Source organism: Lissotriton vulgaris, chromosome 5 (genome assembly GCF_964263255.1).
Source record: "Lissotriton vulgaris chromosome 5, aLisVul1.2, whole genome shotgun sequence".
Taxonomy (NCBI): Eukaryota; Metazoa; Chordata; class Amphibia; order Caudata; family Salamandridae; genus Lissotriton; species Lissotriton vulgaris.
In genome coordinates this window covers 1,715,844,539-1,715,862,215 of record NC_141693.1, presented here as the reverse complement: position 1 = coordinate 1,715,862,215, position 17,677 = coordinate 1,715,844,539, and the positions used below count along the sequence as shown (strand labels likewise).

Here is a 17,677-nt window from a genome sequence, read left to right as displayed (position 1 = left end):
TATGATGGGTATAGTGTGGACTTGCTTGAACGGTTGATTCTTAAAATCATAGAGGAAACAGTCCTCCTCCCTCTGGACTCTGGGCAGCTTGAAGCGCTGGGCCGCTCAATCCATCAGCTGATGGAAACTTGCAATGTCCACCGGAGGTGAATCCCCGGGCTCCACCGGAGGAGGGCAAGGCGTCTGGATTTGGTAGTCATCCCACTCCGCCATGTGGGTGGCGTCGCCATCATCCTCGTGAACTTCTCCATCTTCCCGTTCTGGATGGCGTCGTCATCATCAACAGGGTACACCGTAGTGTGTATTTTCACAGACGTCTGAACTTGAGGAGAAGGCGCTGGTAGCTGTGGTGATGGAACAGTGACAGGAGCCGCCGCAGGCACACGAGGCACAGGCGAACCCTGTGGAGGGGGCAGAAAACGCTAGTTGTAGTCATCCAACATATGTTGGAGATTTGAGATGAGCGACAAAGGCAGTGTCGCAGTTGGAAACTGCACAGAATGTTACTCTGCCTGAGAAAATTGGTCGTCATCCTCATCACCATAATCCTGGCACTTGATAATTAAATCCGAAGGACTGCGTGCCACTCTGAAGGAATCACCCACAACATTGTCAGAGTCCAAGTCCTGCTCAGAGCCCGTGGCAAACATGGGCGAGGGAGGCTGTAAATCTGGGCTGGACTGCTGGTCAACTGGCCGCTGACGACGATGTTGCAAGGGGATTTTGCGGTGGAAGAGCCAGACCCGGTGGAAGACAAAGGCACCAAAGACAATGAAGCAAATGAAGTAGGAACCACCTTGGACGGTGTTGCGACTGTGCCGACGACGATGATTATGGCAAAGGCGTCGACGAAGTCGCTGCAGAAGGATCCACGTCGATGGAGCCGCCGTCGACGGAACCATCGTAGACGGTAATTTAGTCGACGAAGTTGTCTGCGATGATGAAGCCGCAGTCAACTGAGTTGTCGTCGACAGGACCGACGACGAAGATTGTGTGAACCTTCGTCGACGATTTTGCTGACGACTAAGCAGATTTCTTCGTCGATGAGGAGGCAATAGGTATCGTCGACGAGACAGTCTTCAAGCTAAGCGATACCTTAGTCGACATGGAAGACGTAGATGTTGCCGTCGACGACGAACCGGAGGCTGATGTCGCCATCGACGATCCGGAGACGGCAGATCTCGTCGACATGTTTCGGAGCAGAAACATGATGGGAGGCAGCAGAAGACGCCTGAGAGCCAGGTCTCGTGGGCGTAGAGGTAGTAGGAGGTGGTGAAGACACCGCAGGAGCCACAGACAGGGAAAGTTTCTTCCTTTTTAGAAAAGGAGAAGGCATATCCTGCACACTACTACGCTTGGAAGCTGCTTTAGAAGGTCCAGATAGCAAACTTTCTGCATCCGACTGTGCCGAATCCTTATCTTTAAGTCTCTGAAGCCAAATGAGGGGACGGCCTTCTCTGTCCTTAAGGGTCTTTGTAGAGAAAGTTCTGCAAAACTTGCATTTTCCAACCTCATGGTCGGGATAAAGCCAATAAATGCACTTCTTGTGGGGGTCTTCAGAGTAAAGACGCAATTTCCCACAAGAAGAACAAGGTCTAAATAAAGACTTCATACTTGAAGACATGCTGAGAAGACTGGAAAACTTGAAGAAGCTGAGAAAACTGAGCAGAGCTCAGGGAGACTCCCTTCACAGGACGTGCGGTAGAAAATCTGAGGGTCTGAGCTCTGAGGAGAAAGTTCTGGAAGGGTGCTGGCGCCTGATTGGCTATAGTTTGGACTAACCTAATGACAGGAATAGGTTACAAGTGTTTTCTCTCTCTACCATGTATTCCTATGTAGGAATTGTTTGAGTATTTACTATATATTTTTCTAGTATATATTTTATGTGTTATGTATTTACATACATATATTATTGGTATGTTATTGCTATTTTATTTACCGTGGGACTCCCACTTCGACGACTGGGAATATTCAAGCATGTGAATCTATGAAAGACACCCTAATACTGGAGAAACCCAGCTTCCTACAGTGGCAGATTGAGCGGCCACCCACTTTACTGCACATCAATGATATCATTCTCCTTATCTGGCTGTCAGATGTCCCCGGCCCCCTGTGTGTTAACCTGTTTGCGTGCGTTAAGCACAACTGACAATTCTGGTGGGAGCTGGCCTCTTATGTAGGGTGGGTCCGAAGGGTTGGCTTCTATTTCTTACCCAGCCTGAGAGTGAACATCCTAGCCTTCACTGTGTCCTTAAAAGTGTCCCGGCTGTTAACATTGGGGCAAGTATGGGAAGGGATAGAACTGAGTGTTGGAAAGAATCTTTTGTGGAGCTCTACCATGTGGAATGTAGCCTCTCTATGGATGGCCTAATGTAAAGTGGGTTCCTTTGGAGGGGAGGGCTTGGCTGGATATAAATCTAGGTCCATGTTCCTGGGGGATACCACATAATCGCCCCAGGTATCCTCTAGGGCCTCAGATCAGATGGGGCATCATATGGGTCCATTAGGCATTGAGACCTCCACCTTTCCATGGGATGAATGCGGTAAATTCTCCAGAGAAGGTGGAAGAGGAGGCCCATGTAGTGGTGGAGGAGGAGGCGCAGAAGGGCAAGAGCAGAGGACTGGTACCTCTATCTTGATGCTTCTTCAATTTGGGAGATGGTGGAGGCTCCAAAGCAAGCTGCTCCTTGAAGGTAAGCATCCTCTTATGAGAAGAGTTTCCTGCACCCTTGGTGCTGGTTTCACTGTAGTATTCCCATTGTGGAGGTGATAAACAATCTATTTTGCCAAGTGTCCAACTCCTTCTGGAGATGTAGTATTTGCAGTTCCTGATCCTCAGTGTGTCATGGATTGTCGTCTGGGTGCTGAAACGGTGTTACTGCTACGCAGCAGGTTTCGACACTGCTCCATAGCCCATCGGGGGCATTGAGGGAGCTGTCAACGCAGAGAGAGGCTGGGTCTAATGCGGCGGGCTCTGCAGATGGAGTCCTTGTCTGCTCTGAAGACAGAGCAGTGCCTGCCATGAGAGCAATGCAGTGGGGATTCAGGCTTCTGGTCCGCAATCGTGGGCTCAAAGCCCAACCCCTGGGGGAGCGGTAGGTGACCTAATGGCGAGTGCTATGAGGAGCTGTACTCACTGTCAAAGTCTTCTGACACTGGTCTGGTGTGGGAAGCGAATCTGCGGTCCCAGAATCCAAAGGGGAATCAGGCTCCGAGCTAAAGTAAGTTGCTTGTTCAGGAAGAGAAAAGACAAGACATCTGCCTCCCCTTTGCAGTCCTACCAGAAGATGCCAGGGAATCCTTGTCTGGCTGCTGTTCCATGGTGCAAGCCGACTATATTGTATGTTCTTGGAACGGAAGGCACAGCGGGCGAAAAAAGTGGTCTAGTCATGCTCCGGCGACGAGTAGAAGTTTCAGACTGAGTGTTGAGCTGTTCACGAGTACTCTGAGTGGCACTGGACAGTAATGAAAGGGTGTCCTTTCCATCATGCTCTGCTCATTCTCAATGAAGAAGCCAGGTGGAACAGGCTACAAAGGTGAGATTGCCTCTAAATAATGGGAGCGGATGTTTAAGAGTGCCGGACAACAATCAACACACGGTATGTACTCAAAGCTCCGGCGATGCATATCAGACCTAGGCAGCATAAGAAAACAATTTAACAATGGAGCCAATGCCAATTCACATTACCAGTCATAGGAGTCACTGCCTCGTGACTTGAAATAGTTCTCTGAAGAAAAAAAGTTATACATGTCTGAGGTCAACACTAGATGGTATGAGTATGCAAAGCATGTGCATCTACAGCTAGGCAGGCCACCAACAATCAGTTTTTGTTTTGCAGATGCAATGCCCTGCTATCAAGTCAATTTAAAGTAAAACCTCTCCTTTGTCCAATTAGACCCATATGTCTCGATTTTGTAGCTGGTTTAAGATGGGGGTATCATTGTCTTTTTGGGGGTGGCGGGGGGTGGAGGGGGAGGCCGGTGTTCCTGGGGGAATCAACAATTGAATCATTAAATAGACTAAATAGTCACATCTCCCCTGCAAGGATGTATTTTGTCATGTAATTGGGCTGTTAAAACCTCCAACACAAGGCTCAACTGCCGCTTCAGTGAGCTGCATATCTCTCTCCAGTAGATCTTTCTCGGGCTTTCACATGATGGAAGTGCTTGTTGCGTATCATTGAAAGGGGCAAGATAGGGGAACATGATCTGACTGAACAAAGTAGATATTCTGAGAATTAAGGAGCTCAGAAGTAAAGACTCAATCCAGTCTGTGGCCCTGAACATGTATGGAGCTATCCACCAATTGGTTGAAACTCAGTACCTGAAGGTGGTGTGAAAATTGAAATTTAGGAATCTTATCCTCTGCCTATGTGTTACAGAGCGCAGCTAAGATGAGAGGATGACTGAATTTCACTACAGAATTAAGAAAAAGAAAATCAGTAATGCTACCTTCAAATACAGGTTTAACACTTGGAGGTCTATATCTACAAATAATGGCACAACATCTTGGGCAACAATTGCAGCAGTGGTCTTGTTGGGGCTTTGTGCTAGAAGTCCTGAATAGGACATGAAAGTTTGATTTGGCGTATCACGAAAGATTGCTAGCTTTGCTGATCCTCTCGCTGGAGAAGCTTTTGAAAACGTATTATGTAATCAATATGCGACTTTCTTGCAAGTGACCTTATTGTAGGTATAAGAGTAGGGCCATCAAAATAGCTTCAATGTTATGCTGCCTCTTCATTTTTGGTCTTCCCGAGGGGCTGTTGGGAGGTTTCACTGATGCAAGGATATGTGCGCCCAGTATATGAAAATAAAACTGGTCACACCTAACCGCCTCCAGTGGCGGGATTATAGAACACCCAATGTGGTAGTATTTTTCTAATGTAGACACTGAACTAGGCTATCCTGAGATTGAAGCCTTCTAAGAGCTAAGTACAAAGGCTTCTGCTCCACAGGTCACATGGAAAGTTTTAGGTAGCAGTTCATCTAGAAGGAGTGCTTCTTTGACATTGAAAGTCACAATGGTTAAGATTTGATGAAAACGATAACTAGGCATGCCAACTAAACAGTACATCCATTTCTGTGCATCACTAAGATTACAGCTAATGTTTTACTAGATTAAATTGTCTCTTGCATTTTACATCAAGGGCTTATTTTGACAGTGTTTTAGAGGATGTCGAAAGAAATTCCCACAAAAAAACTTAGAAAAAGTAAAACTGTAAAAACAGGAAGTGCCTCGGAAAAAGTGGTAGAATAGGCCTAAATTACTAGTTATTCACCCAACACATTAGGGTACTCGCAAATCTCTGCCATCTACTTCAACAATGTAAAACCGGACATGGTCAATAAAGAGATTTGGTACAGGATCACATCGGCATCTCACTTGTTTGTGTGCATGGTCGTAGGAGTTGATGTGGTTGTCAAATTCTTGGTGCTTTTGGTACTGCTTGTCACATAGTTCACAATAGAAGTTAGCGCGCAGCTCTTCCAGTGCTTTGGCAATAGCCTTCTCTTTGTCGACGTATTCCTAAAACACCAACAACAAAAAAAGTACAGAATACAGAAAAAACATAAGAGCAAATATTTCAGAATAACCTTAATTACTCTGAATCATTTTCTTCCAAATCCATGGGCAGGGTTGAACATGAAAGGTGGTTGATCACAACGCTAAGGTGCAGTAGCAAATTTGAAACATAAGTTCATAGGTACCAACAGCAGTCACTTGCTATATAGCAACTGAACACCTAAGCAGTCATTGCTAGATAATGTCACTCAATGCAAAGATAAAAGCAATACCTCTACATCTATAAAGCAAGCAGAGGAAACTTATTTGGGATGGTGAAACTGGGCATAAGCAGTACTCAGTGTGGCATTTCTTCAAGTTCGGTCCATCAAGCAGGGCACCGATTTCCAGTACTGCCCAACATCACAATGGAGAGAAGGAACTTTATTTGAATGAGCCAATGGCCCACGAGTTCTGCTTTTGGCAGCTACGCACACATCAAGGTCATTTTCCCTCAGTTCTACCCAAGAGACAAACACGATAAACACAATAGCCCGGTCACATCTAGTCCATAGCGTCTACGTGGGGCTTTTAGGGTGCCTAATCAAAGATTCATGAATGTTGCCGTAATACCGAATTACAAGTACAACCATCCCCCCTGCACTTGCTACCTTTACTACAAGAACGATATCCTTCAAAGTGCTTGGCATTGCTCACAATGCAACTCAAAGCAGTACATCGATTTTTTTCTAGTCCACATTCAAACTTTACACCTAACAGAGCAACCTTAAATAGGCACCCCTAATAATCCGCACTATTAACAGTAGCAGCAGACTAGGTGGAAGGTCCTTTTCAGAATAAAACTGAAAACTATGCAACACCCCACCCAAAATTATATAGCCTATAGCAACCACCTAGCTTTCAGAAAAGAAATAAAAACTTGGCTTGTTCATAATCACAACTCAACATCCAGAAGGCTACATATTACTGTGCCAAAAGGATCAAAATGCTCCAAGAGCTTTTATGCTAAGGCCCTGGTGGATTAAGCCCAGAGTATCACAGTACCCAATAGAAAACGACAGGAGGGCTCCTAGTTCTTTTCTCATAAGTGTATGAGGCATAAGTAAAATGCTACTAACAGCATGCATCTGTTCTTGGCATAGACCGCTGTAGATTAATATGCTTTAGCATAAACCGCCATCTGGTGTTGGGTCCAGATGTTTGCATTTTGTTATTGTTCGAAGAAGTCTTTTAGTCACAAGGTAGGTGATTCCGCCATTCGGTGATAGTGCGCATGGGCATCAGCTTCATCCCCAGATTGTATTGTTATAAGGATGATGGAGTTAGTAAGAGATGTCCATGTATATTGTATCGAAGTAAGATAATACTGCAACAGACAAAGGTACCAGGGGAGGCCAGTGGGCGCATATGAATCTACAGCTGTATATGCAAAGAACAGATGCATACTGGGTAAGTAGCATTTTCTGTTTGAGGCATATATATAAGCTGTAGATCGTATGCTTTAGCATAGACAATGCAGCAGTTATCTCCAAAGTGGCTGCTGACCTGGGTCTGTGGCAGTGGTTTGAAATAGTGTTCTTAAAACGGCCTGACCCACACTAGCTTGTTGTTTTGCTAACACGTCTACACAATAATCCCTTGTGAATGAGAGTGGCGTATACCATGGTGATGCTTTGCAGATGTCATCTAAGGGTATGTTCCCTAAGAATGCCATAGAAGCCCCTAGTTTGCATGTAGAGTGCGCCCTAGGGGGAACTGTTGATGTGCGTTTAGCTTTAATATAACATGTCTGGATGCATTTAATGATCCACTGTGCAATACCTGCTTTTGATATGCGCATTGCCTTCATGCGGTGGTGAAAAAGCAACAAAGATTTGTTTTGTTTTTCGAAAAGATTTAGTTCGTAATATAGTATTGCTCTTTTTACATCGAATGTGTGAAGAGCACGTTCTGCCACCGAGTCTGGTTGAGGAAAAAATACGGGTAGCTCAACAGGCTAGTTGAGATTAAAGGCAGAAACTACTTTGGGTAGAAATTTGGGATTAGTCCTAAGAACCACATTATTTTGATGAATTTGTAAAATTGGTTCTGGATAGTTAGTGCCTGGAGCTCACCAACTCTTCTGAGAGATGTGATGGCTATGAGAAAGGCTTCTTTCCAAGAGAGAAATTAAATTGTAGGTCATTTTTGTAGGGGTTCAAATGGTAGGGCCATGAGTCTTGTAAGGACTATATTAAGATTCCACATTGGAGAAGGTGGAAGTCTAGGAGGGACTATTCTTTTAAGTCCTTCCATAAAGCCCTTGATCGCGGGAACACAAACCAAAGACAATTGTTGTTGGTTTTGTAGGCAAGTGGCTAGTGCAGCAAGATGTAACCGTATAGATATATAGGCTAAATTACAACGCTATAAGAGTAATAGGTAGCAAATGATGCTTTGGATTGAAACATAGTGGATTGATTGGATTGTTTGTGCAGTAAATTATCAATCGCTTCCACTTTGCGGCGTAGCATCTCTAGTGGTAGGGTGTCTAGCTTCTAATGATGTTCATGCAGTCTGGCGGAAGATTAAGGTAGGCAAACTAATTTCAGGGGCCAAATCTTAAGGTCGAGTTGACTGGGATCTGAATGTCTTATATCTCCATAGTTATATCTCCATAGTTCTGAGTGAGAAGTTTGGGGGAGAGGTGCAGTTTTTGAGGAGGAACTACTGATAGTTTCAATAGTGGTGTGAACCAGGGTTGTTCAGCCCATGTGGGAGCCACTAGTATCATTGTGAGGGACTGTTTGAGCTTCCGAACCACTAATGGAATTAGCGGGAGAGGTGGAAAAGCGTAAGCAAATCTGCCCGACCAATTCATCCATAGCACATTGCCTTTGGATGATGGGTGTGGGCACTGGGACGCGAAGTTTGGCCATTTTGCGTTGAGGTGTGTTGAGAACAGATTTATTTCAGGATAGCCCCACATTTGAAAGAACGGGAGCAGAACTTGAGGATGTAGTTCCCATTTGTGGATTTGTTGTTTGTGACGACTGAGCAAATCTGCAATTTGGTTGTTTACGTCTGGGGTGTTCCGCAAGGAGATATATCTTTTGAGGTATGGCCCTTCGCCATATGCTTTGAGCTAGACGTGAAAGCTGTAGAAAGTCAGTTCCTCCCTGTTTTTGTATGTAGTACATTTCTGTCATATTGACTGAACAGACTAAGACAGATTTGCCTACTAGATGCAGTTGAAAAGCTTTCAACGCCAGAAAAATCGCTAGTAGCTCTAGGTAGTTTATGTGAAATTGTTTCTGATGTAGGGTCCATGTGCCCTGAACAGTGTGCTTTTGAAGATGTGCTCCCCATTTATTGAGTGATGTGCCCGCTGTTAACACTATCTGTGCAACTGGATCGAGGAATGGCCGCCCTTTGGAAAGGTTTTGTGTGTTCCACCACTGCATAGAGCGATAGGTGCGGCTGTCTACCAACACCAGATCTGTTAGCCGACTTTGAGCCTGTTTCCACCGACGTGCCAAGCATTCCTGTAGGGGAAGCACTTGAAGTCTTGCGCAAAGGACAATAAGAATGCAAGAAGCCATCATGCCGATTAATTGCATGAACACTCGGGCTGGAAGTTAATGATGGGGCTGAAATAGTAATATCAGATTTTGTATGTTGCGTACCCTGACTGGGTTGGGGTATGCTAGAGCTTTGCCAGTGTCTATTGTAGCTCCTAGATACGCTTGTGTGTTGGACGGCTGAAGGTGAGACTTGGTGAGATTTACTGTGAAGCCTAAGTCGTGAAGCAGCTGTACTGTTGTCGGAGTGTGGAGTATGCAGCTGTGTTGTGATCTGACTTTTATTAGCCAGTCATCCATGTAAGGGAAGACTTCAACGTGCTGTCTTCTTAAATAATCTGCAACCACTACATGTCATTTGGAGAATACTCTGGGTGCGGTAGTTACCACGAAGGGGAGAACTTTGAATTGATAATGGCGTCCGTCCACCACGAACCCAAGATATTTTCTGTGAGCTGGGTGGATGGGAATAGAAGTAGGCGTCCTTTAGCTCCAGAGTGGATAGAAAGTCGCCTTGTTGAAGCAATGGGAGCACCTGTTGGAGAGTGACCATGTGGAAGTGGTCTGATTGAATATAAAGATTCAGCTGTCTGAGGTCCAGTATAGGCCTTAGAGAGCAGTCCTTTTTTGGAATAAAAAAAGTACAGGGAGTACACTCCTGTTCCCTGAGGATGGAACGGGACTGGTTCTATTGCATGTTTTTGTACGAGAGAGAACTTCTTGTTTCAGGAGTGTGAAATGCTCTAGTGACATTACACGTTGCTTTGGAAGAATATTTGGGGGACAGCTGGTAGGTTCCAGGCAGTAACCATACTGGATAATTTGTCTTACCCACTTGTCTGAGGTAATGAAATTCCAGACAAGTAGGAAATGGGAGTGACGCCCCCCAACAGGAGTGGGATGATCGGGGGGTAGCGGAGGGAAGTCACTGCTTATTGGCAGGGTTAGTGTGGATAGAGTTATCTCTGCGTCTTCCCTTGTTATTATTCCCTCTGTAGTTTCCTCTAAAAAAGCCTCTGGGGGAGTTACAGAGGCTGTCTGATGACACTGTTTTTAAGCCACCCCTATAAAAAGAGCGGCGAAATGACCCCCGGTTAGAAGGCATTGGTAAGGCCCCCATGGACTTTGCTGTTTCGGTGTCTTTCTTCATTTTCTCTAATGAAGTTTTTACTGATAGACCGAACAGATGCTCTTGATCAAAGGGCTGGTTAAGTATGGAGGAGTGTACCTCCTGCTTGAATCCAGAGATTCGAAGCCAAGCATGCCAGCGTAAAGTATGCTAGTGTTCATGGTGCTGGATGCTGTGTCTGCTGCATCTAGCGCACATTTTATCGAAGTGTTGGTGATGAGCTTCCCTTCCTGAATGAGGTCGTTAGCTTTAGTTTAATACTTATCTGGCAGATGTTGCATGAGTTTTTCCCACTCGTCATAGTTAGCACTATCATAGCGTGCTAACAGAACCTGAGCATTGGCAATACGCCAATGGTTAGCCGCTTGGGAAGCCACTCTTGCCTGAGGCATCAATAGGTTTTGATTCCTTATGAGGAGGAGGGGCATCGCGTGAGGTTTGAGAATTAGCTCTCTTACAGGCGTTGGTTACAACATGAGTATAGAGCCAACTGGCCTTTAACATATGCTGGGTCTGTAGGAGCGGGTTTGTATTTTTTATCCACTCGAGGTTAGTATTCTGGCTCTAACTGGGTCTTTGAATGCTTAGTCAGTATGTTTCAGTAAGCCTTTGAGCATTGGTAAGGTGTTAGTAGACCTTTGTGAATGTGTGAATGTCTCCACAAGGCAATCCTCTTCTAGAGGGTCTGAGTGTAGTTCCACCCCGTGATATTGAGCAGCCCTGTTAATAAGCTGCGCAAAACCGATGTGATCAGGTGGGGAGGGTCTGGAGGGATACAGGCCGGGATTGTTATCCTGGTATGGATCTTTATCATAATTGTTCCAGGGATCAGTGTCCTGTGGTGTATCATGTGGTACATAATGGTCCTCATCTCCATCGTCCTCGTCCTGTGTGTCAGGGGATGGTGGAGGTGAATTTGATGGGGTAATTATCAAATTTGGGTTGGGAGTAGGAGAGAGAGGCATGTAAGGAGGAGAAGGGTTTGTACCCATGTCCTCATTTTCAGAGGTGTAGGATGATCCTATGTGGAATCCAGCTTCCGTTGTTTAGGAAGAATGACCTTCAGGTTTTTAGTCTTCGGTCAATGCAGAGTCTTTTGTTTGGGATCTAAAGGTGGCTGTTTGGGTAAAGATTCTTTGGATGGAGTTGATTTAGGTTGAGGATCTTTGGGCGCTGAGTGTTTTGAGTTGGAGTGCTTTTTAGCAGGTTTCAGCTCCAAGCATTTAGACATGGAATGTTTTGGATCAGAGTCTTTTGTTGTGGATCTCGGCTTTGGGTGTGGATTTCGGCTCCAAGGCTTTAGATGTGGGTTTCGGCTCCAAAGCTTTAGGCTTCGAGGCATTCGGCTCCAGGAAGTTGTGTTTAGCGGGGTTAGGCAAAGACGTTTTCGGTGTCGGTGTCGTGGAGACTGGCAAAGCCTTGTGTTTTGGTGCTGGACTTGATGGTTCAGCACCGGAATGAGAGTGGCTCAAGCCCGAAGGCTTGTGCTTGGGTTTTGTAGCTGAGCCCGAGGGCGCGGCATCTGAAACTTTGTCTCGGTCACGACCTGAGCCTGGTTCTTTCTCTGCTTCTGGATTCGGTTGGTGGGAATCAGAATCTTCGTTGAAGACGTCAGATACGGATCCGCTGCCGTGCCGTGCCGCTGCCGTGATGCATCTCGTGGCATCGAGCTAGACGGTAGAGAAGTGTGGCTCAATGGTTAGAGCAACAGACCCTGATGCAGAGGTCTAGCCCGGGACCAGGGTTCAATTCCCCGCCTCGGCAGGTCTTGGGCTCAAAAATTTCACGGACCTGATAATTCTCGCCTCGGTGCCTATTCCAATCATGGAGTCCCACTTTGCAACTCTGGGCAATAGCTTGCTTAATCTCCACAACGGCCCCCACAACACTAAGGAAGCCTGGCCTCCACCTTGGGGGTGCCCAGGAGTGGACGCCTCACAGGGAAAGCCAGGATGGGTTCCACAGCGGTATTCGTACAAGCGCCTTGAGACCCTTGCGGGTGAGTAGTGTGCTATACAAGTATCAATTTACATTTTTTTTACATTTACGGTCACAAATGGTTTTCTTTGATCGGCATGATAGACAGGCTTCACAGTCCTTTTCGTTGTGTTCCGGGGATAGGCAGAGGTTGCAGACGTCGTGCAAGTCGGTGCATGGAAACTTAGCACGACACCCAGGACATAACTTGAATGGAGTCCATTCCATAGGCTGCAGGTGTGGTCGGCACAGGTAGGGCCGACGACCCACCTCAAATTTCCCAATCGAAGGTTTTCCGATTTTAGATGCGCGTCGAATGGAAACCACAATCGATGGACAATACCGTTGAGTGTAGAGGATTGCGCATCGAAGGGGTTTGAAAACTATACCGAACCTCAGCAATACACATCCGAACCCGATGGTGGAAAACAACAATCTGGGAATGGACCCCTTGTCCATGCGCACTAGAAAGGAGGAGTCACCTACCTCGTGACTAAAAGACGTTTTTGAACAATAACGTGCAAACATGCAGACCCAACATAAGATGGCGATCTATGCTATAGCATATGTCTACAGCTCATATGCCTCGAACTAAGGTGTTCCTAACGATTACACAGGCACCATCATTAATGTAACCATATCATATGATGACAACAAATACTAGGTACAGGCATGCCCAAAGGTGCCTATTTCTTACACTCTACCAACAGTATGTACTTTTGTTGCATTCTTGCATCCAGTTCCCGCTGCTCCCAGTTTTCATTCATACATAGACCAGTATACAGCCAACACACTTCAAATCACACACTTGATATGCACCCTTAAGCTGATAAAAATCAAAGTTCTACCATGACCTGGTCAGGGCTACTAAGAACTCATACAGGATGGCTACTTAGTCGAGGAAATGATTTAGGCCTCACAAGAGTTCTGGAAGGTGCAATATGAATAGAAATAAAATATGATGCACTGGTAGGGGCCATACCCCGAATGACATCTGTACGGTACCAGCACACAAGGTTTGACACTTGAGATCAGAACTAATTCAATATTCTGCCAATCACGCACTCCCCCCACACTATAGCATGTTACCCATCCCAAACATGCCTTTTGGCAGCCCAAAAAAGGTGTATGAAGCACTATATAAATAGTGCAATGCATTACAATAATTTAAATGCTTTTGAATCACTTCAGTCTCGCCACCAGTTGACCTCTGCACACACAAGCATGCCAAATGCGACAGCAGTGTTTTTTGCTTTCCTACCAGGTTTCTTAATGAGAATGACCAAACGGCCATCCAATGATCCCATCTTCAGCACAGCAAGTGTGCAAAGACGGGTAACTGTGTAGCCAAAGCACACACAGTGAAAATGGTAGGTTGCAATGAACAAGTAGACCAGCTAGACCATGGGCAGTACTGGAGGAATGGTAGCGTGCAGTGGTAGACTGAAAAGGCACAGCTGCATAGGCAACACTTATTTTCACTCACAGGTCAGAACGGCACTGGGAAACCTAAAATTCCACCAAGCCTAAGAAAACTATGTAGCAACGATTACTTAAAGTACCAAGTAAAATAAATGGTCACAAATGTTTTCATGCTTGTGCAGTGATGAGGACACTTAAAGGGAGAATTGCAGATGAACTGTAAAACAGTCAATGGCCTTAAGGATTCCAAATGAGAGAGGAAGGGCCAAAAGTGCCCCGGGATGCAGATGTATTAACAATCATTCATTTACCTATAATATCCCAACATTTTAACATTAAACAAAATATGGACATTTGAATTACCCAATGTAAGGATATTAAAGTATTTTTTCATGAAAATAGCTCTTTCTAGGTAAAATGGTGTTTTTGAAGGTAATTAAATAAGGTAACGGGGGAAACTGAATAACAAAACTGTCAAGTAGGTCACTTATTAATGTGTGAATACTAGAGTCTTCTACCCTCTGTTTCCTATAGAACATCAGGCGCATGTGTGATACAATATCTCTCACTGCTGGTACCCAAGCGAACCTCATCCCCTTTATTGGAACATCAGTGAAATCTAAAACCAGTATCAAAATGATGTATGGAGTATAATAATACCTTGTATTTCTGCCTCAGCTCTTCAGTGTCTTCTTTCTCCACTTCCAGGGCCCTGCGGCGCTCCGTAGCATCTTCTGCATAGTCCATCTGCATCAGAACAATCCACAATTATAAATTCACAAAGGTGCAAGTCAATGCGTCACACTGTCTGAAAATGATTTGTAAAGAGACCATTTGAGATATGAATAAAGACAAAATGCACCCAAATGCAATTACAAACTCCTGACTGACCACTATCTCAATGCTATGTCCACAATCAATGAGGCGGCACCCATGCAACTGAAAAGAGTTCCGTCCAAGATTTCCAACCCATGGTATGACGGGAGCCTCAATGAGGATAGACGGGCCATGCGAATGGCAGAGCGCACTTGGAGGTCAGCCCCTTCTGCAGTGCACCTAGACAGTCTAAAGAAACAGAGAAACGCCTACTTCAGGAAAATAAAACGCTCAAAAAGAGATTTCTTCAGCCTCCAGCTCGCCCAAGCAAAAAACCGCCCAAGAAAATTGTTTGAGTTAATCAGAACACAATCCAAAGAACAACCCCAGACACTCAGCACCATGGGCGTTACACCTTCCTGCGAAGACTTCTCTGCCTTCTTTATCCAAAAAACTGACAAGATAAGAAGCGATCTCCTCAATGACGCAATCCTTTACTCCAACCCCTGACACACAGCACTGCCTGAACCAAAGAACAATGCTACTTGGTCATCCTTTGGCATCTACTCCGAAGAAGAAATTGGCAGACTGCTCAGCACCCTGAAACCATCCAATCACCTCACTGACCCCCTTCCTGCTAACGCTGTAAAAGACTTTACCCCTTTGCTCCTCCCACTCTTGACTAAGATTACCAATAGCTCTCTTCAACAAGGATCCATCCCCAACGCCCTCAAAGTCGGGCAAGTCACACCGCTACTAAAAAAAACAACAGCAGACCCCACTGATCTAAACAATTACCGCCCTATTACAAATATTCCCACCCTAGCTAAACTGTTGGAAAAAGGCGTACAGCTACAACTGACTAAACACATAGATAAGTTTGATCTCCTCAACGCTCAGTCAGGCTTCCGAGCAGGGCACAGTACCGAAACTGCCATGACTCACATAGTGGACGGCGCCCTCCAAATCCTCATCCTTCTGGATCTCTCCTCAGCATTCGATACAGTTAAACATGAGAACTTACTCGAACTGTTAAACACAAGAATGGGCATATCTGGGACTGTTCTCAAGTGGTTCAACTCCGTTCTACACAACCGGTCACAAAGATTCAAAAGTAACAACCTGTTGTCCTCTCCGGTACCGGTATCGCTAGGCGTCCCTCAAGGATCCTCCCTCTCCCCAACACTGTTCAACCTAGTTATGGAACCTCTCACTACTTTGCTACAGACATCCAATGTTCACTTTCACATGTATGCCGACGACACCCAACTTTATCTCAAAATACAATCTCCCAAGGACATCATGCTTCTGAACACCACGATCAGAAACACCCAATCCTGGCTTGCCGAGAATCACCTCAAACTCAATGCGCTGAAGACTGAGTTCCTCCTGATCTCACCTCCCGCAAAAATCTCCACGGCTCAAACATGGCTTAAGCACTTAACGGCTCTAAATGTACAACCTATCGTCGTAGACTCAGCAAAATCTTTAGGCATAACACATGACGCCAATCTAAACATGCAGCAGCACATCAGCAAGGCAACCAAAGGAGCGAACTACCAAATCAACACCTTGAGAAAACTTAAACCCTTCCTTCCTGTCAAAGACTTCCAAACTGCAGTACAATCTATAGTCATCCCGCACAAAGAAATACGGTAGCACCGCCCTCTGCGGGCTCCCCCTAACTACAACGGCACCCCTAAGAGCGTCCCTTAACGCAGCAGCGAGACTCATCACTGGCTCAAAAAAAACACACGCATATTTCCCCTGACTTTAAATACCTGAACTGGCTACCTTTTGAAGCCAGAATACATCTGAAAATCGCCTGCATGACACACAAGGCTGTACACATGAACTCACCCGCCTACCTCACTCAAAAGCTGACAATTTCGGGTGGCTCTAGAACTACTAGAAGCACAAACAATCTTCTTCTGAAGCCTCGAAGATTTCGGAAGGAAAAAATCTATAAACGCTCCTTTTCAGGAATGGCACCCAGGATCTGGAACTCACTCCCACCTGAAACCAGGCTCATCTCCTCCAACAAACTTTTTAAGAAAGAAGTAAAAGCGATCCTCATGGCTAAATACACATGATCTACTATTCTGTATTTCTCATGAATCTGCTCTGTAAGACCTGCCTGACCCCCTTGGCCTATTTGTATTACTTATATTATCGACTTACTTGATTGTATGCGTTCCCTCTTTGTTTATTGTTATATTGTTGACGCACCCGTTTGACCTTGTATATTGTTATATTGTTGACGCACCTGTTTGACTTTGCACACTGTACCTACACTACCTCGACGATCCCCACTTTTGTAGTACTGATGCACCTGTGGGACTATACATCCTGCACTCACCCACCTCAACTATGCCCACCTTTATGCTATCTCCAAAAATTTTAAACACGCTTAAGCAAGTATATGCTCCTTATTTTTGTACTTTATATTATTGGCGCAACTGTTTGACTATGCACCGTGTACCGACACTACCTCACCTATGACCTACCTCATGTTTTTCACCTACCTATGTAACTAAGCACCTTGTATCTAACTACCTCAATTATTACATTGTATTACTCTATCACCCCCGTGTCCTTGTAAAGCGCTCTGATAGCTGCAAAGATCTTGTTCGCGCTATATAAAACTTTCAAAATAAATAAATAAAATAAAGTATGTGCTGAAGAATTTTTGGGGCACGTTGCTTTTAATATGATCTTTGAGGCACACATTTTCACGTGCTAACAAGAAACAGAGGGCCCATATGAAAGTCGTTAAGGAGTACAATTAGTTTATAGAACACAATGCCACATTTCTCAAGGCTGTAAATAGCAGGTGTCCCTGGTATCCAGTTTAAAGGCATTCACGTTATCAAACTCAGAAGGATAAAAGGCTTAGTTGCCCTTGCCAAGATTCCAACTTGAGATGTGGATTCACACCGGATAGTAGGGAGATAACTTTCTAGCTATGTATGTGTACAGATTACATCTGGGTCTGTGGCATAACTAACTACAAATGTAGAAATGATTCACACTAGGACAGCAGCCTTTCCAGAAGAGTGCTGGAAATTGGTTTCGTGCCTGGGTTCTAACAGAAAACCTGTTTGCTTTGAGAAGACATGGTTTGTTTTAAATGGAAACCAGACTAATAGAAACCTCCAGAACGTAAAGTTCAGCAGTTAAGTTGTGGTACAGGACTCTGCAGGCGCTTTGGGTAGCGGCCCAGGTCTGAATGCATTATCCTGTGAA

General features: G+C 45.1%; 1 protein-coding gene across 4 annotated transcripts in view; it reads right to left on the bottom strand.

Annotated features, from left to right (window-relative positions):
• GPATCH8 (G-patch domain containing 8) overlaps positions 1-17,677 on the bottom strand; it is a 351,647-nt gene that overhangs the window by 84,044 nt on the left and 249,926 nt on the right. For all 4 annotated transcript variants that reach the window (XM_086923894.1, XM_086923893.1, XM_086923895.1 and 1 more), the window contains 2 exons: positions 14,276-14,362; positions 5,387-5,530 (listed from right to left, as the gene is read on the bottom strand). In XM_086923894.1, coding sequence (XP_086780020.1) covers positions 5,387-5,530; positions 14,276-14,362 — 231 coding nt within the window. The remainder of the gene's footprint in view (positions 1-5,386; positions 5,531-14,275; positions 14,363-17,677) is intronic.